The sequence below is a fragment of the Pan paniscus genome, chromosome 3, assembly GCF_029289425.2.
Source record: "Pan paniscus chromosome 3, NHGRI_mPanPan1-v2.0_pri, whole genome shotgun sequence".
Taxonomy (NCBI): Eukaryota; Metazoa; Chordata; class Mammalia; order Primates; family Hominidae; genus Pan; species Pan paniscus.
Window position 1 is genome coordinate 60,472,299 of NC_073252.2, and position 24,070 is coordinate 60,496,368.

The following is a 24,070-nucleotide window of genomic DNA, read 5'->3' on the forward strand; positions in this document are numbered from 1 at the left end:
AATAAAGGTATTGGAGTATACTTAAGGCTTTTCTACATTTATTGATATAATCATAGAATTGATTGAACTTAGAATTACACTTTTAAAGAAATTTTAACCAAAGTTGAATCTGAAAAGCATAAAGATTTTACTGTATCGAGGGTTTCAGGAATTAATGGTCAATATACAATCTTTGTGTACTTACACATGAAAACTTATTTCAAAATATTATTAATATGGTCTATTTAAATTCTCATTCAACGGCCACATGGTTAAAATAAATTTATTTTTGGCAGCAGAAATAGACAAAGACCCTTTCAATCAACAAAGTTAGAAATGTGTTAGAATTCACCAAGACATTTTTGTGCTTTTTAAATCTCTTCTCTTGTGACAAAGCCTTTTGCCAACCTGTAGTGGAATCTCCCAATTAGATTGATTAGTATGAGTTCCTGGGGTTACTGGTTGTACTTAATTTAATGCCCCAAAAACATTTTTAAGAGAACTGTAACCAGACTTACCAAATGTAATACATTCTTCCCCCTTCAACACACACACACACACACACACACACACACACACACACACACACAAACATACACACACACACACATGCTTACTGGTCTATTTATCTGTGAAATAATATTTTCTCATAGAATTATGATGATTACGTACACGGATACTAAATATCTATATAAAAACATGTAATCTAATTTTTCTTTAATTTGAATCTATTTAGACTCCTAATTAAATGATGTCAAACAAATAAATTCTTAAGGCCTGGAAAATTTTCTCTCATTAAATCCCAAATGTGAATGATTTCCAAAAGACATATTTGAACACAATAATGTTAGGATTGTAAAGTCTTGTTTTTCATTTCTGTTGTTACTGTTACTGTGTTGGTTTTGTTTCTTCCTCAGGAAACTAAGTATTGAAGATTTTTAGATAAGAAAATTATTGCCCTGTTTTATTTTGAAACCTAGTTATATTTTATTTCAATTATCTTGAAAATTACATCAGAAAATCCTAGATAGTAAGTGTATTATAATGGAAATATTTTTAGAAATGTTAATTCCCAATAATAAATAATAATTTATATTATTTTAGTATTTTAAAGAACGTCTTAATGGACCCTGTATGTTGCTAATGAAATCTACTTAAACTTTTAATGTATTTATATCATTATTTTAACTTATAGATAGCACTAGCCCTAATTTGAAACAGTCTTTCTTCCTGAATATGAAGGAAACTAGTGCTTAGAGAATGGCTACAATATTTCCTATTAAATATGTTGTGTGTGTTCATCTTGGTTTTGTACGTCTACATATATACGTACACATAATTTGTTTTATAATATACATTTCTTACATGTTATAAACATATATATTATATCTTTGTATAAACATAAGTAGATCTAAATGAACTTTATTTTTACGCCGTCAACAAAATTATTAAACTCCTAATAATTTGGACTCATCATACTTATTCAGCACTATCAACCATCATCCATAGGAGGGCAGCAGATCCTAAAGCTTGATAAACTGCTTGAAGAAAAAGAAAGCCTCAAGTGAGATTTAACTTTAACCTAAGGCCTACATTTAGCAACTGCCAAAGGATGCACATTTTTGTTTTATAGTTTTGAAAGTGCTTTTACACATAGTTTATTGTTGAATACTAACAATAGTTCTGTGATTCTAACTTTATTTTACAGACGAAGAAATCAAGATCAGAGTAGTTGAGAATTTCCTGGCAATTGGAAACTGAAATTATATCCTATTTCCACCAGCTACATATTTCTTATTCACCTACATTTTAACTACAAAACAGTAGTGGAAAAAGCATGGGCAGAAACTTATGCAGATATTTCTTTACTCCATTGTCATTGATTATAGATGCCACATACACAGAGGCAATTTCAAGTGGGAAAATGAAACTTAGAAACCACTATTCCAAAAAAAAAAAAAAAAGAAAATGGTAGAGAAATTTAGAAAGTGTCATTAGCTTTTGATTTTTATTATAATGAGAAGCTACAGTTCCAACTAAATGGAGGATTTATAGCTTATACTTTTCCATTTCTTATCTCCCTAAATGAACTATTGCAAATCCTAGTTAGAAGATAAAATTATCAATTTTTTCTGGCTTCATTTCTCTCAAATTAATGGAATGGGTAAGCCAGTGGCTTTACAGGAAATGGTAAACTGGAAGTTGCAAACACTTCAGTTCCTTTTTGTTGGTGGGGTACATGTTATAATTGTTTAAGTTTTCATTTTTAATTATTATGTATACATAATAGTTGTATCGATTTACAGGAAATGTGACATTTTGATGCAAGCTTAAAATGTGTAATGATCAAATCAGGATAATTGGGATATCCATAACCTCAAACATTTATCTTTTCTATGTTAGGAAAATTCCAATTCCACTCTTAGTCATTTTAAAACACACAAATTATTATTAACTATAGTCATCCTATTGTGCTATCAAACACTAGATTTTTTTCATTCTAACTATATTTTTGTAGCTATTAATCATGCCCTCTTTATACCCTCCCCACCCCCCAAGACCTTTCCCAGCCTCTGGTAACCATCTCTCTACTCTATATCTTCTCTATATCTTCATTCGTTAATTATTATTTTTAGCTTCCACATGTGAGTGAAAACACGGCATATTTGTCTTTCCGCGCCTGGCTTATTTCATTTAACTTAACTGGAGGAAACTCTAGATTCATCCAAGTTATTGCAAATGACAGGATTTTCACTTGTCCGTTGATTCACCCATTGATGCACATATAGGTTGATTCCATATCTTGGCTATTGGGAACAGTACTGCAATAAACATGGGTGTACAGATATTTCTTTGATATACTGATTCCTTTATTTGGATATATACCCAGCAGTGTGATTGTCGGATCATATGGTAGTTTTATTTTTAGTTTTTTGAGAAATATCCACACTCTTCTCCATAGTGGCTGCACCAATTTTATATTCCCACCAACAGTGCACAAGGGTTCCCTTTTTCCATATCCTCACCAGCATTTGTTATTGCCTGTTTTTTTGTTTGTTTGTTTGTTTGTTTTTGCGGCGGGGTCAGGGTGGTAAAAGCCATTTGAACTGGGCTCAGATGATATCTCATTATAGTTTTTACTTGCATTTCTTTGATGAATAGTGATGTTGACCATTTCTTCACTTGCCTGTTGGTTGTTCTTTTGAGAAACGTCTATTCAGATCTTTTATCCATTTTTTTTGATTACTCATTCTTTTCTTTTTGAATTGTTTGAGCTGCTGATATATTCTACTTATCAATCCCTTGTCAGATGGGTACATGGAAAATATTTTCTCCCATTTTGTAGACTGTTTCTTCAGTTTGTTGATTGTTTTCTTTAATGTGCAGAAGCTTTTTCGGTTGAGGTTGATGTGATCCCATCTGTCCATTTTTGCTTTGGATGGCTGTGCTTCTGAGGTCTTATTAATCAAATCTGCCCAGAACATTGTCTTAGTGTTTCCTCAAAGTTTCGGGTTTTAAATCAGTGAGATTTAACTTAAAGATTAGAAAGATTAGATTTAAATTAGAGTGATTTAATTTTTCAGGGTGATTTGATTTTTGTGTATGGTGAGAGATAGAGATTGATATGGTTTGTCTCCTGTGTCCTCATCCAAATCTCATGTTGAATTGTAATTCAAAATGTTGGGGGAGGGATCTGTTGAAAGGTGATTGGATCATGAGGTCTGGTTTTCCACTTGCTCTTCTTGTGATAGTGAGTTCTCATGAGATATAGCTGTTTAAAAGTGTGTAGCAATTTCCCCTTATCTCTTTCTCTCTCCTGCCACCATGTGAAGATGTGCTTGCTTCCCCATTGCCCTTCCACCACAATTGTAAGTTGTCTGAGGCCTCCCAACCATGCCTCCTGTACAGCCTGTGGAACTGTGGGTCAATTAAACCTCTTTTCTTTATAAACTACAGTGTCAGATAGTTCTTTATAGTAATGTGAGAACAGACTACTCAGAGGTCCACTTTCATTGTTCTACATATAGATACCTAGCTTCCCAGCACCATTAAGAGTCCATTCCTTTCCCAATGTATGTATTTGGCAGCTTTGTTGAAAGGTAGTTTACTGTAGATGTACAGATTTATTTCTGTGTCCATTATTCTATTCCATTGGTCTATATGTCTGTTTTTATGATAGTGCCATGCTGTTATGGCTACTAGCTTTGAAGCATAATTTGAAGTCAAGTAATGTAGTTCCTCCAACTCTGTTCTTTTTGCTCAGAATAGCTTTGGCTATTCTGGTCTTTTGTGGTTCCATACAAAGTTTAGATATATATATATTTTTTAATTTGTGAAGAATTTTATTGGTCTTTTGATAGGGATTGCATTGAATCTGTAACTTGTTTTGGGTGCTATAGATGTTTTAATGCTTTCGATTCCTCTATTCTATGAACAGAAAACATATTTTCATTTTTTTCTGTCCTGATCAATCTTTTTCATCCATATTTTGTAGTTTTCATTGTAGATATATTTCTTGTATTTGATTCAGTTTATTCTTAGGTATTTTATTTTATTTGTAGCTGTTGCAAATGGGATTACTTCCTTTTTTAACATATGGTTCACTGTTGGCATATAGAAATGCCACTGATATTTGTATGTTGATTTTGTGTCCTGGAACTACTGAATGGGTTTATCAGCTTAAAACAGTTTTTGGTGAGGTTGTTAGGTTTTTCTAGATATAAGATCATATTTTTTGTAAATAAGAATAATTGACTTTATTTTCTTTAAAATTTGAATGCCCTTTACTTCTTTCACTCGTCTAATTGCTCTGGCTAGGACTACTACTATGATGTTAAGTAAAAGTTGTGAAAGCACATATCCTACTCTTCTTCCAGATCTTAGAAGAAAGGCTTTCAATTTGTACTCATTCAATATGATGCTACCTGTAGGTTTGCGGTTTATGGCTTTTATAATGTTGAGCTATGTTCCTTCTATACTCAGTTGTTTTGAGAGTTTTTAATCATGAAGGGATGTTAATGTTCTCAAATATTTTTCTCATCATCAAATAAAATAATCATATGGATTTTGTCCTGGTACTGTTGATAAGATGTATCACATTTATTGATTTGCATATGTTGAAACATTTTTGCATCCATGAGATGAATCACATGTAATAATGATGAATGATATTTTTAATATGTTGTTAAATTCAGATTGCTAAATTTTTGTTAAGATGTTTGTGTCTATGTTCATCACAGATATTGGCCTGTAGTTGTTGTTGTGTCTTTGGTTTTGGTATTCCAAACATAGTTGGAATACTATGTTTTGGAACATATTTCAACCATGTTTTGAATAGTTTAAGTAGAATTGACATTAGTTATTCAAATGTTTGGTAGAATTCGACAGTGAAAGTCTTCAGGTCCTGGGCTTTACTTGGATAGGAGAATTTTTATCACTGCTTTACCTCATTATTTGATAATGCCTCGTTCAGGTTTTGGATTTCTTCACACTTCAATCTTATGGGTTGTATATTTCTAGGTATCTGTTTACTTCTAGGTTTTCCAATTTATTTACATATAGTTGCTCCTAGTGGCCTGTATTTGAATTTCTGTGGCACCAGTCATAATGTCTACTTTTTTGCCTCTGATTTTATTCATTTGGACCTTTCCTTCTTTTTGTTAGTCTGGCTAAAGTTTTGTTGATTTTGTTTATCTTCAAATAAACAACTTTTTGTTTGTCTCTTGTATTCTTTTATTAGACACAATTTTATTTATTATGTTCTAATTTTATTATTTTTTCTTCCACTAACTTTTGATTTGGTTTTCTCTTGCTTTTCTAGTTTGCATTTCCTATTTTGTTTTGTTTTAAATTTCAACTTTTATTTTAGATATAGGGGTACGTGTTTAGGTTTGTTACAATGCTAATGTTTGTGGTATGCATTTTGTCACCCTGGTAGTAAACACAGTACCCGAAAGATAGTATTTTAGCCCACACCTCCCTTCTTCTCTCTCCACTCTAGAAGTCCACAGTGTCTATTGTTCCCATGTTTAAGTTTATGTGTGCTCAGTGTTTAGCTCCCATTGATAAGTGAGAACTTGGGGTATTTTATTTTTTGTTCCTGCCTTAATTTACTCAGGATAATGGATTCCAGCTGCATCCATGTTGCTGTAAAATACACGATTTTGTTCTCTTTATGGCTGCATAGTATTCCATGGTGTATATGTACCATATTTTATTTACCCAATCCACCATTCTTGGTAGATGATTTCTTGTCTTTGCTATTGTGAAAAGCACAACGATGAATGTATTAGCACATGTATCATTTTATGGAATGATTTATTTTCCTTTGGGTATATACCCAGTAATGGGATGGCTGGGTGAAATGGTAGATCTGTTTTAAGTTTTCTGAGAAACTTTCAAACTGTTACACATGTTGGCTTAACTAATTTACATTCCAACCAAAAGTTTCTAAGCTTCCCTTTTCTTCAGAACCTAGTCAGCTTCTGTTGTTTTTTAACTTTTTAATAATAGTCATTGTGACTGGTGTGAGATATCATTGTGATTTTGATTCACATTTCTCTGATGATTAGTGATAATGCACATTTTTTCGTATGCAGGTTGATTGTATGTCTTCTTTTGTGAAGTGTCTATTCATGTCTTTTGCCTGTTTTTTTAGTGGGGTTATTTGTTTTTTGCTTGTTGACCTGTTTAAATTTTTCATATAATGTGGATATTAGACCTTTATCAAATGAATAGTTTGTAAATATTTTCTCCCATTCTGTAGGTTGTCTTTGTACTCTCTGGATAGTTTTTTTTTTTTTTTTTTCTGCAGAGGTTCTCTATTTAATTATGCCGCATATGTCAATTTTTGTTTTAGTTGCAATTGCTTTTGAGGACTTAGCCAAAAGTTCTTTGCCATGGCTGATGTCAATACATAATATCCCAGGTTTTCTTCAAAGATTTTTATACTTTGAGGTCTTCCATTTAAATCTTTGATCCACATTCCATTAATGTTTTTATAGGGTAAATTGTGACAATCCGGTTTCTTTCTTCTGCATATGGCTAGCCAGTTATCCCAGCACCATTTATTGAATAGGGAGTGGTTTCCCTATTTCTTGTTTTTGTCCATATTGTGAAAAATCAAATGGTTGTGTGTGGCTTTATTAATGAGTTTTGTTTTCTGCTCCATTCGTCTATCTGTATCTTTTGAAACTGGTACCATGCTTTTTAAATTACTGTAGTCTGATAGTTTGAAGTTGGGTAGTATGGTGCTTTCGGCTTAGCTCTTTACTTTGGCTATTCTCACTTTATTTTGGTTCCATATGAATTTTAGAATAGTGTTTATCTAATTATATGATGATTTTGGTAGTTTGACATGAATGTCATTGAATGTGTAAATTACTTTGGGCAATTTGGCCATTTTAACGATACTGATTTTTCCAACTCATGAGCTATCTTCCAACTCACGATAGTATATGGAATAATTTTATATTCTATTTCAAATAATTCTAATATTTGAAATAATTATATTAATATTTCTAGTCTCTGTTACTTTTGCTGATTTTCATACATGAAGTCTTGTTTCTTGGTAAACAGGAGCTGCCTATTAACCTTGGAATTTGATCTGTGGGAAGGCTTTGAGGCTAGTGTCAGTTTCTTCCAAGATGCTTTTCTAGCTTGAATTTTAACTGGAACTTCACATGAGTGCTGACTATGTTAATTCTCAGAGAAGATATTTTTCTTCCACACAGGGACAAGTCAACAGAGGAAATTTTTCTTGCTGTACATTTCCATGTAATGGAATTTATTTGTAAGAGTGAGGGTAGATTTGGGGAGTTGAACTTATGTGAATGCGTATGTGTAATGAGGGACACTAGGGCAACCCATTAGGCTTTCCTACTTTCCCACCCTAAAACATACTGTGTATCTTCAGAATGAACCATTCAAGTTTTACTAAATTGTGTATTTCAGAATTCCTGTTTTTACTTTGTTTCGGCAGTGTGCTGATTTTTATTTTCTTGCTTACTCAAAAGTGACTTGTAAAGGGAACAATTTTATATTTCACCCAGCCTAATGAAAAATAATCCCATACTTTTAAATTTATGCAATCCCTGTTAGACCTTAGTTTTCTCAAATAAAATAATTTAGAAGTATTTCTATGCTAACACACAGATTTGGAGAAAAAAACTCTGAGCTATATCATGTAGCATTACTCTTCATGTAAAGTATTTCATAATATATTATGAACTTTGTCATAGTGTGTGCATACATTTATTAGTTTTTTTTTCTTATCATTTCTGGGTTATCTTGTAGAAAAGGACTTCCATTCTCTGAGACTATAATGTTACCTCTATTTTCTTAGAGTACTTTTATGACCCTGCTGTATTTCGTTGTTTCTGACTTTTTAAAAATTTGGCAGAAATTAATAGCATTAAGAATAGCTGGACTTGGAGGTGACCTACTGGGAGATTGAGGTAGGAGGATTGCTTGAAGCCAGGAGGTCGAGACTGCAGTGAGCTGTGTTGGTGCCACTGCACTCCAGCTTGAGTGACAGAGCAAGATTCTGTCTCAAAAAATAAAACAAAAACAAAAACCCAAAAAACAGTAGATTTCATTTTTTACTTCACTGATAACATTTATTCTACCTGTTTTAAAATTATTTGCCTATTCTGCTAAATAATGGTTTTGCTTTCTAATTTTTATATACACAGCTTTCATCTAAATCCATCAACTGAGGTAGACTTCCACTCCAACTATTATCTTTGAGAATCATAAGGAAATGTGAACTAACAAACCAAAGATTACACTGGGTATGAAAAAGATTAGCTAATTTAACTTCCTAACCAGTGGTGTGTAGCTGTAGCAGTGCTAGCAAACTAATACAAGAACTAATAATAACAAAGGTTTATTTTCTTACAGTTCTGATGGCTAGACGTCCAAAATCAGGGTTTGCCAGGTCTGTTTTTTCTTGAAGTTTTTACGGCCACCATCTTATATTCTCATATAGCTTTTTCTCTGCATATGGACATTCCTGGTGTCACTTCCTCTTCTTGGAAGGACACTAGTCATAATGGATTAGAGACCCACCCTTGAACTACTTTAAGCTTAATTATCTCTAAAGGCCTTATCTTCAAATACAGTCAGGCTTCATATACAAATTTTAGGGGAGCACAATTCAATTCATAACACTGATTTTTGAAACAGATTATTTAAAGTTTGTGTTTAAAGTTTTAAAGGGTGCATAATGTTAATCGGTTCATAAATCAACTGAAAAAAATATTTGTAATACATAACACAGGAAAAAGGCTTAAATTACCTAAAATGCCCTAACAGTTACAAGTCAAGAAGATAAATGGCCAGATAGAAAATGAAATGTTTTGTACCCTGCCCCAGAAAATGTCTGAGGGTAAATGCTAAATGATTAAGCAATTTTAGGGTGCTTCATACTAGAGACATAAGGACAATGAATTCAATGCAACTTTTTTTTTGTAATGGCAGAATTAGAACAATGCAAGATTGACTCATGAACTTTAATTTTTGCACATTTAAAAATTTTATATATCTTTTAAAATATGCATGTATTTTCCACTTTTAGAAACTATATCAACTTTGATAATACATGAGTGTAAAGTTTTGCTGCCAGTATTAGAAACATGATTCTTCCAATGGAAACCAGAAGCCTGACTGGTTTTAACATTCCCTTTAAAAACTTTATAGGTCTGCTAGTTATGTTATTTCCTCAACATTCTATTATTTAGTTTTTTGAAATGTATACAAACACATATGTAGAATTTCTACTTATGCTCAACATTAGTGTAGAGATACAATCATGTATTTCCTTTTTATTTTTCCCCAAGTTCTATGACAGTTTTCCATCAGGTGACTATAGCATGATATTCTGTCAATTGACAATTGACTGTAATTTTTTTGTGGAATGCAGTGAACATTTGCTATGTGTCTCCTGTTCCAGAAGAACAATTGTATTTACAGGATATAAACCATTTATTTTCACCCAATAAGTATAGGTATAGGTATAGGTGTGGGTATAGGTATAGAAATATGTATAGGTATAAATAATCTCATCTCAGAGACATTATACTAGTTTATACTTTCACGAGTAGGGTGTTATATTTCCCATTGTTCTGCAAACTATTCAATTCGTTTACTGACTTTTATTAACAGTTGTATTGAGATATAATTTACATGCTTTAAAATTTACAGTTTCAGTCTACAACTTAATGATTGCTACACCTGTAATCCCAGCTCTTTAGGAGGCCAAGGTATATCACTTGAGCCCAGGAGTTTGAGGCCAGCCAGGGAAACAGAGAGAGACATCATCTCTACAAAACAAACAAACAAAAAATTAAAACTGTAAAATAAAAAATAATAGAAAAGAAAAGAAAAAAGATAGCTAGGTTTGGTGTTGTGCACCTCTGGTCCCAGCTACTGAGAGGCTGAGGTAGGAGGATTTCTTGGGCTCATAAGGTCAAGGCTGCAGTGAGCTGTGTTGGCACCACTGCATTCCAGCCTGGAAGACAGAGAAAAACCCTGTGTCAAAAAAAAAAAAAAAAATCTTATATATTCTAGATGAGCCTGAGCCAGTTTTATATATTGCAGATATCCTCCTACAGTTTATGATGGTTTTCTCATTATCTTTTAATATCAGATAATGAATCGTAGATTTTAAATTTAATGGAAGTGAATATATTAATCATACTCTTTATAATTTTTCTTTATGTTCCTGAGGAAATCCTTTTCTACTATGAAATTTAAAAAAGGATTTTTATGCTGTCTTCATAGAAGCTATGGTTTTGCTTTTACTTTAAACATCTAAATTTGTTTAAAATTATTTATTTTTTACAAAAATTACTGGACATGGTGGCATGTGCCTGTGGTCCCAGCTACTCAGGAGGCTGAGGTGGGAGAATGGCTTGAACCCAGGAGGCAGAGGTTGCAGTGAGCTGAGATGGCGCCACTGCACTCCAGCCTGGGCAACAAGAGTGAAACTCTGTCTCTAAAAATAATGATAATAAAATGAATTATTTTTTGTGTGTATTTTGCAGAGTTGAGTCCATTTCTTTGCATTTTTTTCATTTTTTCCCTCCCTTCTTCCCTGACTCCCTCTCAGCCTATTTTCTTTTTTTCTTTTTCTTTTTATTATACTTTAAGTTTTAGGGTACATGTACACAACGTGCAGGTTAGTTACATACATATGCCATGTTGGTGTGCTGCATCCATTAACTCATCATTTAACATTAGGTATATTTCCTAACGCTATCCTTCCCCCCTCCCGCCACCCCACAACAGGCCCGGTGTGTGATGTTCCCCTTCCTGTGTCCATATGTTCTCATTGTTCAATTCCCTCCTATGAGTGAGAACATGCAGTGTTTGTTTTTTTGTCCTTGCGATAGTTTGCTGAGAATGATGGTTTCCAGCTTCATCCATGTCCCTACAAAGGACATGAACTCATCATTTTTTATGGCTGCATAGTATTCCATGTTGTATATGTGCCACATTTTCTTAATCCAGTCTATCATTTTTGGACATTTGGGTTGGTTCCAAGTCTTTGCTATTGTGAATAGTGCCACAATAAACATACGTGTGCATGGGTCTTTATAGCAGAATGATTTATGATCCTTTGGGTATATACCCAGTAATGGGATGGCTGGATCAAATGGTATTTCTAATTCTAGATCCCTGAGAAATTGCCACACTGACTTCCACAATGATTGAACTAGTTTACAGTCCCACCAACAGTGTAAAAGTGTTTCTATTTCTCCACATCCTCTCCAGCACCTGTTGTTTCCTGACTTTTTAATGATCGCCATTCTAACTGGTGTGAGATGGTATCTCATTGTGGTTTTGTTTTGCATTTCTCTGATGGCCAGTGATGATAAGCATTTTTCATGTGTCTTTTGGCTGCATAAATGTCTTCTTTTGAGAAGTGTCTGTTCATATCCTTCACCCACTTGTTGATGGGTTTGTTTATTTTTTTCTTGTAAATTTGTTTGAGTTCATTGTAGATTCTGGATATTAGCCCTTTGTCAGATGAGTAGATTGCAAAAACTTTCTCCCATTCTGTAGGTTGCCTGTTCACTCTGATGGTAATTTCTTTTCCTGTGTGGAAGCTCTTTAGTTTAATTAGATCCCATTTGTCAATTTTGGCTTTTATTGCCATTGCTTTTGGTGTTTTAGACCTGAAGTCCTTGCCCGTGTCTATGTCCTGAATGGTATTGCCTAGGTTTTCTTCTAGGGTTTTTATGGTTTTAGGTCTAACATGTAAGTCTTGAATTCATCTTGAATTAATTTTTGTATAAGGTATAAGGAAGGGATCCAGTTTCAGCTTTCTACATATGGCTAGCCAGTTTTCCCAGCACCATTTATTAAATAGGGAATCATTTTCCCATTTCTTGTTTTTGTCAGGTTTGTCAAGGATCAGATGGTTGTAGATATGCAGCATTATTTCTGAGGGCTCTGTTCTGTTCCATTGGTCTTTATCTCTGTTTTGGTACCAGTACCATGCTGTTTTGGTTACTGTAGCCTTGCAGTATAGTTTGAAGTCAGGTAGCGTGATGCCTCCAGCTTTGTCCTTTTGGCTTAGGATTGACTTGGTAATGCGGGCTCTTTTTTGGTTCCATATGAACTTTAAAGTAGTTTTTTCCAATTCTGTGAAGAAAGTCATTGGTAGTTTGATGGGGATGACATTGAATCTATAAATTACCTTGGGCAGTATGGCCATTTTCATAATATTGATTCTTCCTACCCATGAGCATGGAATGTTCTTCCATTTGTTTGTATCCTCTTTTATTTCATTTAGCAGTGGTTTGTAGTTCTTGAAGAGGTCCTTCACGTCCCTTGTAAGTTGGATTCCTAGGTATTTTATTCTCTTTGAAGCAATTGTGAATGGGAGCTCACTCGTGATTTGGCTCTCTGTCTGTTATTGGTGTATAAGAATGCTTGTGATTTTTGCACATTGATTTTGTATCCTGAGACTTTGCTGAAGTTGCTTATCAGCTTAAGGAGATTTTGGGCTGAGACGATGGTGTTTTCTAGATATACAATCATGTCATCTGCAAACAGGGACAATTTGACTTCCTCTTTCCTAGTTGAATACACTTTATTTCCTTCTCCTGCGTGATTGCCCTGGCCAGAACTTCCAACACTATGTTGAATAGGAGTGGTGAGAGAGGGCATCCCTGTCTTGTGCCAGTTTTCAAAGGGAATACTTCCAGTTTTTGTCCATTCAGTATGATATTGGCTGTGGGTCTGACATAGATAGCTCTTATTATTTTGAGATACGTCCCATCATACCTAATTTATTGAGAGTTTTTAGCATGAAGGGTTGTTGAATTTTTTCAAAGGCCTTTTATTCATCTATTGAGGTAATCATGTGGTTTTTGTCTTTGGTTCTGTTTATATGCTGGATTACGTTTGTTGATTTGCGTATGTTGACCCAGCCTTGCGTCCCAGGGATGAAGCCCACTTGATCATGGTGGATAAGCTTTTTGATGTGCTGCTGGATTCAGTTTGCCAGTATTTCATTGAGGATTTTTGCCTCGATGTTCATCAGGGATATTGGTCTAAAATTCTCTTTTTTTGTTGTGTCTCTGCCAGGCTTTGGTATCAGGATGATGCTGGCCTCATGAAATGATTTAAGGAGGATTCCCTCTTTTTCTATTGATTGGAATAGTTTCAGAAGGAATGGTACCAGCTCCTCCTTGTACTTCTGGTAGAATTCAGCTGTGAATCCATCTGGTCCTGGACTTTTTTTGGTTGCTAAGCTATTAATTATTGCCTCAATTTCAGAGCCTGTTATTGGTCTATTCAGAGATTCAGTGTCTTCCTGGTTTAGTCTTGGGAGGGTATACGTGTCAAGGAATTTATTCATTTCTTCTAGATTTTCTAGTTTATTTGCATAGAGGTGTTTATAGTATTCTCTGATGGTAGTTTGTATTTCTGTGGGATCGGTGGTGTATCCCCTTTATCATTTTTTATTGCATCTATTTGATTCTTCTCTCTTTTCTTCTTTATTAGTCTTGCTAGTGGTCTATCAGTTTTGTTGATCTTTTCAAAAAACCGGCTCCTGAATTCACTGATTTTTTGAAGGGTTTTTTGTGTCTCTATTTCCTTCAGTTCTGCTCTGATCTTAGTTTTTTCTTGCCTTCTGCTAGGTCTTGAATGTGTTATGCTCTTGCTTCTCTAGTTCTTTCAATTGTGATGTTAGGGTGTCAATTTTAGATCTTTTCTGCTCTGTCTTGTGGGCATTTAGTGCTATAAATTTCTCTCTACACACTGCTTTGAATGTGTCCCAGAGATTCTGGTATGTTGTGTCTTTGTTCTCGTTGGTTTCAAAGAACATCTTTATTCCTGCCTTCATTTCATTATGTACCCAGTAGTCATTCAGGAGCAGGTTGTTCAGTTTCCATGTAGTTGAGCGGTTTTGAGTGAATTTCTTAATCCTGAATTCTAATTTGATTGCTCTATGGTCTGAGAGACAGTTTGTTATAATTTCTGTTCTTTTACATTTGATGAGTAGTGCTTTACTTCCAACTATGTGGTCAATTTTGGAATAAGTGTGGTGTGGTGCTGAGAAGAATGTATATTCTGTTGATTTGGGGTGGAGAATTCTGTAGATGTGTATTAGGTCTACTTGGTGCAGAGCTGAGTTCAATTCCTGGATATCCTTGTTAACTTTCTGTCTCGTTCATCTGTCTAATGTTGACAGTGGGGTGTTAAAGTCTCTCATTATTATTGTGTGGGAGTCTAAGTCTCTTTCTAGGTCTCTAAGGACTTGCTTTATGAATCTGGGTGCTCCTGTATTGGGTGCATATATATTTAGGATAGTTAGCTCTTCTTGTTGAATTGATCCCTTTACCATTATGTAATGGCCTTCTTTGTCTCTTTTGATCTTTGTTGCTTTAAGGTCTGTTTTATCAGAGACTAGGATTGCAACCCCTGCCTTTTTTTGTTTTCCATTTGCTTGGTAGATCTTCCTCCATCCCTTTATTTTGAGCCTATGTGTGTCTCTTCATGTGAGATGGGTTTCCTGAATACAGCACACTGATGGGTCTTGGCTCTTTATTCAATTTGCCAGTCTGTGTCTTTTAATTGGAGCATTTAGCCCATTTATGTTTAAGGTTAACATTCTTATGTGTGAATTTGATCCTGTCATTATGATGTTAGCTGGTTATTTTGCTCATTAGTTGATGCAGTTTCTTCCTAGCCTCGATGGTCTTTACAATGTGGCATGTTTTTGCAGTGGCTGGTACTGGTTGTTCCTTTCCATGTTTAGTGCTTCCTTCAGGAGCTCTTTTAGGGCAGGCCTGGTGGTGACAAAATCTCTCAGCATTTGCTTGTCTCTAAAGTATTTTATTTCGCCTTCTCTTATGAAGCTTAGTTTGGCTAGATATGAAATTTTGGGTTGAAAATTCTTTAAGAATGATGAATATTGGTCCCCACTCTCTTCTGGCTTGTAGAGTTTCTGCCCAGAGATCAGCTGTTAGTCTGATGGGCTTCCCTTTGTGGGTAACCCGACCTTTCTCTCTGGCTCCCCTTAACATTTTTTCCTTCATTTCAACTTTGGTGAATCTGACAATTATGTGTCTTGGAGTTGCTCTTCTCGAGGAGTATCTTTGTGGTGTTCTCTGTATTTCCTGAGTTTGAACGTTGGCCTTCCTTGCTAGACTGGGGAGGTTCTACTGGATAATATCCTGCAGAGTGTTTTCCAACTTGGTTCCATTCTCCCCATCACTTTCAGGTACACCAATCAGACGTAGATTTGCTCTTTTCACATAGTCCCATATTTCTTGGAGTCTTTGTTTATTTCTTTTTATTCTTTTTTCTCTAAACTTCTCTTCTCGCTTCATTTCATTCATGTGATCTTCCATCACTGATACCCTTTCTTCCAGTTGATCGAATCAGCTACTGAGGCTTGTGTATTTGTCATGTAGTTCTTGCGCCTTGGTTTTCAGCTCCATCAGGTCCTTTAAGGACTTTTCTGCATTGGTTATTCTAGTTAGCCATTCGTCTAATTTTTTTTCAAGGTTTTTAACTTCTTTGCCATGGGTTCGAACTTCCTCCTGTAACTCGGAGTAGTTTGATCGTTTGAAGCCTTCTTCTCTCAGCTCGTCAAAGTCATTCTCCGTCCAGTTTTGTTCTGTTGCGGGTGAGGAGCTGCTTTCCTTTGGAGGAGGAGAGGCACTCTGATTTTTAGCGTTTCCAGTTTTTCTGCTCTGTTTTTTCCCTATCTTTGTGGTTTTATCTACCTTTGGTCTTTGATGATGGTGATGTACAGATGGGGTTTTGGGTAAGGAGTTGTCCCATCACTATTTATTGAAAACATTTTTTCCTGCATGCCTGCATCTTTGTCATTCATGAATTTCATTACATAAGTGGTTTTGTTTTTTTTCACTATCTTAACTGCTTTCCTTTATATTAGTTCTTGATATCTGATAAAATAATATTCCTTCCTCTTGTATCTCTTCATCTGGAGTTCCTTGATTATTTTTGGCTTTTTGCTTTTCCGTATGGATTTTAGAATCAAATATAAACTTCTACAACAATTGTAAAGGTTTATGAAACTTGTGATTTTGAAATTTTAATAAGATTTATTTATTTATTCATTTATTTTTATTGTTTTTAGATGGAGTATCTCTCTGTCACCCAGGCTGGATTGCAGTGGCGTGATCTCGGCTCACTGCAACCTCCTCCTCCCGGGTTCAAGCAATTCTCTGCCTCAGCCTCTAGAGTAGCTGGGATTACAGGCAGCTGCCACCACGCCCGGCTAATTTTTTTGTATTTTTAGTAGAGACGGGGTTTCACCATCTTGCCACACTGGTCTTGAACTCCTGACCCTTAATAAGATTCATAATTAATCTATAAATTGATTTTAGAGAATGGACATCTTTATGAATTTTGATCTTCTTATCTGTGAACAAGTTAGCTCTATTTACTTTTCTATTGTGGGTTTTAATACAATTTTGCAATTATAAACGTGAATAGATTATGTAACTTTTGTAAAAATTATTCCAAGTTTTTCAGTGGAAATTTAGTTTTTAAGTTAAATCTTTGTCTACTTGTGCGCAGAAATTTCAGTTGCTATGTTATAGTTTTGCATTCAGCAAAATTAAAACTTCTCTTGCTCATTCTGAAGATTTATCTGTATATTATTTTGGATTTGTTACATAACATGATATCAGATAGATAGATAGATAGATAGATAGATAGATAGATAGATAGATAGATCTTCTAAATCTTTTTTATTCTAAAAATTGTTTTTCTTGTTTAACTGCAGTATTGTTGAATTAAAGTTGTCATTAGTACATACCACTGACTTTTTCTCGTCTTGATAAGAATGCTCTTACTATTTTAACATAAAGATTACATTTGATGAAACTTTTTTGTTTGGAGTGCCTTTGTTGGTGCAAAGAAATTCTTTTCTATTTGTAGTTTACTAATATAATTTCAAGATTATGAACAACTGTTGAGTTTTTATTGCTTGAGATGATAGGATTTTCCTCTTTTTACCTTCTAATAAGATGAACTTATCTACTTTTCAGTTTTTAGCTATCATTTCATTACTATAATGAGTCCAACTTTTTCATATCTTTTGTTAAAATATTACTAGATTTAGTCAGATAATCATTTTAACTGTAACAGCATCTATTTTGAGTATGATTGACTTTTAATTTGATTTCTATTTCAGTAATATACTTTTTCTTGACTATATTAATTATTCAAGTTGCCTTAGTTTTACTCTACCCTTTAACTTCTCAAGTTGCATGGGTGTGGTACAGCCCTCCTTTGCATAAGAGTAAGAGTCTCTGAGGGCCAGACTACTATGAATGCTGCTGCTCCTCTAGACCTGGCCACCCAGCAGGGCTGTCACACCCCAGACTGGTGCTAGGGAATGTCTGCAAGGGATCCAGTGATATGACCTGTCCTCTAGTCTCCCATCAGCGGATACCAGCCCCAGCTCTGACAGGGGTGGCAGGGAAGTTACGTAGACTTTGTGAGATTCCTTGGTTATTGGCCTTAGCAATGTTGACTTTCTCAAATGCCAGCTGTGGTAGTAACGTACTGGCATGTGGACAAACTCAGGACCTCCTGGTTACCCAAAGTGATGCAGGCAATAGTGATAGCTGAGGTCATGCAGAAGTTTTTTCCTTCCTGGGGTTGTGTTATTCTGCCTGCAGATGCTGTAATGGACTGTCAGTTGGCCTCTAGCCAAGAGGTGGCACTTGCAAAAGAGCTCCAATTGTAGTGGTAGAAGTGAGTTTTGTGCTTGCCTTATGTTACCCAGGAGAAGTACTCCAGGGGGCGGGGAAGGGCATGGAGCTCCCCAAATTCTCTGTCCTTTCTGTTAAGCCACCAGGGCAGGTGCAGGAGCAAGGACACGAGGCTGGGTCAGTCAAGTCTGTGCTCTGGCTCCCCCTGTGTAGCCATGAGCAGTGGTCACAGTGAGGATCAGAGGGAAGCTCTCTGGCTGTTGGAGTAATGTTCCAGGGAGAAGTGCAGCTGCCTCTGCTGCACAGAAGAATCCACGTGGGGAGTATGTGTAGCAGCAGGAAGTAAACCTCACCTGGCTTCTACATGCTTGGCAAGGCAGTTCTCACATTTGCAGTGTTCCACTAGCATCAGGTAACTGGATTCCAGGCACACTCCTCTCAAAACTCAAAAATGCCCCAGGTCATAAGCCTTCCCCACTGATATGGTTTAGATCTGTGTCTCTGCCCAAGTCTTATGTCAAATTGTGATCCCCAATGTTGGAAGTGGGGCCTGGTTGGAGAGGATTGGATCATGGGGGTAGAGTATTCATGAAAGGTTTAGCACCATCCTCCCTTGGTACTGTTTTTGTGATAGTGAGTGAGTTATCACGAGATCTGGTTTTTTTTTGTTGTTTTTTTTTTAAGTGTATAGCACCTTTGCCCTCACTCTCTCTCTTGCTCCTGCTCCCATCATGCAAAACAACCTGCTGCTCTGTTGCCTTCTGCCATGATTAGATGCTTCCTGAGGCCTCCCCAGAAGCAGAAACCACTATACTTCCTGTACAGCCTATGGGACCATAAGCCAATTAAACCTCTTTTTAAAAAAATAAATTACTCAGTTTCAAGTATTTCTTTATGGGAATAAGAGAAAGGCCTAACACACTCACTGGGATGGAAACTGTGGCTTTCAGGCCATGCTCCTCTAAAGCAGGGGTGTCCATCTCCTGTGCCTGTGGCCATAGCACACTTCCTACTCATTCCTCAATTCTGGCCAAAGGGAGTTTGTTGCCACTCAAGATTTTACTGTGATTCTCAGTTGGGAGCTTCTCTCAACCTGTGACCACAACCTGAGTTAGTTGACAGACTTCTGCAAAGTCCCTTGTGATATAGGATTAGGAGTGACTTTTCTCTGTTCCTGCTGGAGTCTGGGAGTGCACACAAACCATGTCCAGATGCTGCTCTTTCTCATGTATTTCCCACTGCTCACTAAAGCAGCTCCAGTGCTGCATAGGGTTAAGGCATTTCCCCGTGGTCTGGATTGCCAGGTTTCCCAATGGGTGTATATATCCCAGAGGCGGTTTCTCCCCACTTACACTCTGGGGACTCATGGTTTTTCACCTGGCTCACAGGATAGGCTGCTGCCCACCAGTTTTTTCAAAGGGTTTATGGCTACTTTTGCTTTTTTACTATTAAGTTCCTGTGTTGCTTCTTGTAAAAAAATTCACAGTGTGTCTCTCTACTCACTATATTGTCTTTTCAAGTGGGAGAGGCATGCTAACAATGCCTCTGATTTGCTGTCCTGGGGAAAAAAGTTATCTGGCATTTAATTGAAGAGAGAAAATGAATGTTTAATTTGTCAGTAGTTGTAGTTATAGTTTAATTTTGGTTGATTTATTATTGTGAAATTACACTTACACATTACTTCTTTTTCACTAACAAAAAATCCTCCCTCCTTCCTTCCTTTCCCAGGCCCCACTCTACTCCCTCTCTTCTTCCCTTTCTCCTTTTCTCCGTCTCTCTTTCTCTTTCTTTATTTCTACCTCTTTCTTCCCTTTTTCTCACTTTTCCTTGCTTTCCTCTCTCTCCCTCCCTGCTTGCCTGCCTTCCTCCCTTCCTCCCTTCCTTCCTTCTTTTCTTCCTTCCTCCTTCCTTTCTTCCATCCTCTTTAATTTCTCCTTCTTCTTAATATATAAACATGATAAGTATTCTAGAAGACCCAATTGAATTTTTTCTTAACAGCTTATCAGGAAATGACTGGTAGCTTTTTTTTCTCCTCAGCAAACATACAAGCTAATTTCCTCCATCCAACTTGTTACATTTTCTCCAGGAAGACCCACTACGTTATGTGAGACTATGGGGAAAGCTGAAATTTGGTTAATCCGAACATATTGGGATTTTGAATTTCCTCGTCCATACTTACCTAATTTTGAGTTTGTTGGAGGATTGCACTGCAAACCTGCCAAACCTTTACCTAAGGTAGGTCTACAACAGTGGAGGATTTTATGCTCTTCATAATAAAATACTTAATTTTCTTTTAAAGTTTATAGCCTCAATAACAAATAAATGCTGCTGGACATTTCAGTTTGCTACTCCACATCTATTTTCCTTGTGATAGAGGTCTCCTACAAGTGATATTAGGTGTTTTGGACTTTACATTGACAATTTAAACTGAAGAATAAAATGATTAAAGCTGTGTGTTACAAATATCAGTGTGTCTACACCTTGATACTGGACTTGGCGGGACAGAAAACCAGATCATAGAAATTACGAAGGATACTGCCCTAGTCTTACCAAGCCACATAGCATTATGAACAGTAATATTTACCAAATTTCTTGAGAGATAAAGATGTCTTCATGAAAACTGTTGGGTGAATTCCATTTAACTTGGTGAGTAAGAAGTCATTATTGAAGAAAGACAATGAAATAAGGCAGGGCTCTTAGGTTTTAATCTTGAGAATTTATTAGACAGTTGTGCCATCTACTGTTAGGAAACAATCGGTTAAAAAAAAAAACTCTTTTGAGTTGACAATGGTGAGTTTAGTTTCTGACCTATTTACTGTAAGGAACAAAAAGGAGTTTCGGTAATTTCTAGAAATCATTTAGGTAGTACAAAGTGTAAATTCAAGCAGGAAGCATTAGAAATAGATTCAGATTCATCAGCATAAAGTAGCTATTATAAAACTGAGAGATACAAATGTTGTATTGGTTCTTTATAAATATAGTGTCAGGTTTTATGGCATGAGAAGGAAATTGTATGCTACAATATGAAGTCTTCAGAAAAGAAATGTGGAATATAAGAAATGTTATACAGAAAAAGTGTTGAGAAGCAAAATAGAGTACAGGTACACATGGTAGGAACAATGTATTTAACTATCAATAAGGAGTGAAGAAACAGGCTATTATTTACTTGGTTTATACACAAGCAAATGTAATCTTTTTAGAAAGTTGCAGGTTCCTATAAGAGTACTAAATTTCTGTTTATAGTAACAGACATATTTAAGTTTAAAATTTTATTTCAGGATTCTAAAAATTTTATTTCAGGATTTTCTGGCCAGTCAAGTTATGGCTGTAGGCAAGCTCTAGTGAATGTTTATTATAGGAAATAATGTACCAATATCTAAATAAAGACACAGAAATATTCATGACGTATCCATAGGTCACTGGATAATGACCCATGACACCCTATTATGTTTTTCCTCCCAAACCCACTTTTTACACAAACACACACATATACACATATTCTCACAATTTCACAAAGACAAATCAGCCATGTTTTACAGTAGCAGACATTATGCCATTATGTATTCAATCAATATAAATATCGATATAGGCTTTGGGAAATATGAATACCAATCATGGATTATATTGCTGATGAAATAATTACGCCAATCACTGGGTACACAGAATACAAAAACAACAAGAGACTGTCAAATGAAAAATCCATATCAGTATGGTAGGTGTGTATGTTTGTGTGTGTATGTGTATGTTTGTGTGTGTGTGTGTGTGTGTGTTATTTTAATGAATTAATATCTGTTTGGAAAATAAATCAAAATGGCAAAGCACCAATTCCTGGGACTTCAGAAATATTCTCCTGACATTAACTAAGCCAAAAATATCAATCTATTTTCACTTAAGATATCACCCTCCCCTAATTATTTGGCTAGTCATAAAGTGATACATCAGTGATTCCAGTGTGATCCCAACAAATATTTGCACAGGGAATGCAGGATACATCTGTAGAAAGTAGCATTCATATAGATTATGATGTGAAAGGCCTTAATCTCAGATTTTGCAGTGTCAAGTTTGCAAAACTATAAGTAATTACCTAAGGAATTTTATTGGCAGACAAATTTATATTTTAATTTTGCTTTAAGACTCAAATTAAGGGCACATGGCTAACATCACACTCATGGCAGCTTATACATCAAGAAGAAAGAGATGCACTGTCTCATACGCATCATTGTGATTATAGTTGGAGATGCACTTTGTTATCCTGTTCTGAAATATGTTACAATTAGACGTCATTTTAAACAAATTTTTTCTTAGACCTATTAATCAAAGAAGGCATACACTTGAGAAAATGATCTTGAATGCTTAACAGGAACCGGCAAATTTATTAATAATTTTATTAGATATAACTGGCATGCTAACAATTTTAAAAGCCTAGCTCAGTATCCTTTGTTGGGCTTCCCTCCAAAAACTGTTTTTATGAGTTTGCAAACAACCCTGTTGATTGGTTAAATTAAGCCTTGGGGGTAACAATTTCAGTTACCATGAGAAGAGTTGTCCCTTATTTAGTGTTCATTTCTGTAATGGTTTTGCTTCCATGCTTGGACTTGTAATCACTGATTATATATTTAAGTTATACATTTCAGAGACATGTTTCCTCTTAAGGAGACTATTTCTGACTGGGCACAGTGGCTCATGCCTGTAATTCCAGCACTTTGGGAGACCAAGGCAGGTGGATCACTGGAGGCCAGGAGCTGGAGACCAGCCTGGCCAACATGGTGAAACACCATCTCTACTAAAAATACAAAACTCAGCCAGACACGATGGCATGAGACTATAATCCCAGTTACTCAGGAGGCTGAGGTGTGAGAATCACTTGAACCGGGGAGGTGAGGTTGCAGTGAGCAGAGATCATGCCACTGCGCTCCAGCCTGGGCGACAGAGCGAGACTCTGCCAAAAAAAAATATAGAAACTAGATCTTTCTACATGTCAGAAGACAGACAGTTCAACAGTTTCTCTGACATATATCTTAATTTTACCTACTTAAATGTGTAAGTAAACTTATTTTTTCTTATGATGCTACACCTTTGTAATAGAAAATATATTATGTATGCAGGAAATGGAAGAATTTATCCAGAGCTCAGGTAAAGATGGTGTTGTGGTGTTTTCTCTGGGATCAATGGTCAAAAACCTTACAGAAGAAAAGGCCAATCTTATTGCCTCAGCCCTTGCCCAGATTCCACAGAAGGTCAGTACAGCCTGGAACCCTGGTACACAGCTTTTTACTAATGGGAGAGACAATGCAGCTAGTAATGTTCTTTCCATATGAAAATCAAAACTCATTATACACTGAGTATCACTAGTAACAGTTGTAAGTAACGTTGTGTAATATATTAAAATTGTGTACATTAGCACATTGAATCATTTGCCTACTGAGCCTTGGCATTATTTTAGAAACACATACTTTTTTGAAGTCATTTATTTTTAATGGAATAGAAATGAAAACTTTAAGCCCCCACTGACCTTTTACTATTTGAAATTTTTTGTTCTCCACTGACTACTTTCAAAAGTTTTGAAGTTTGTTAGCTCCATGGTCCAGGAAAAGAGAGTGTAAACACAAAGCAGGGAGAAATTATGCTAAAAATATAATTCAAATGTCTAGGTTTTATTACAACTCTATCAAAGTGTAGTTGGTTTAGAAGTAGAAGCCTCGATTCACTTAGCCTTTCTAAGTTGAATATTCTCTAGCTAAAAACAACTAAAATTCAAATATTATAGTCCAACAACATGCAATTTCTGACTTATGTTATTCAATTAACCTTAATTTTTATCTCTACAATTTTGCATTTCTATTCTTTTTATACTTCTATTCATGACACATCCCAGGACTCTT

General features: G+C 35.6%; 1 protein-coding gene across 2 annotated transcripts in view; it reads left to right on the plus strand.

The window, feature by feature from the left end:
- The window catches only part of LOC100973813 (UDP-glucuronosyltransferase 2A1), a 60,151-nt gene that overhangs the window by 28,902 nt on the left and 7,179 nt on the right, over positions 1-24,070 (plus strand). Inside the window, exons 3-4 of one of the 2 annotated variants that reach the window (XM_008961161.4) lie at positions 20,275-20,423; positions 23,294-23,425. In XM_008961161.4, the coding sequence (XP_008959409.3) occupies positions 20,275-20,423; positions 23,294-23,425 (281 nt within the window). The remainder of the gene's footprint in view (positions 1-20,274; positions 20,424-23,293; positions 23,426-24,070) is intronic. The other variant, XM_055111459.2, reaches the window with a different exon arrangement.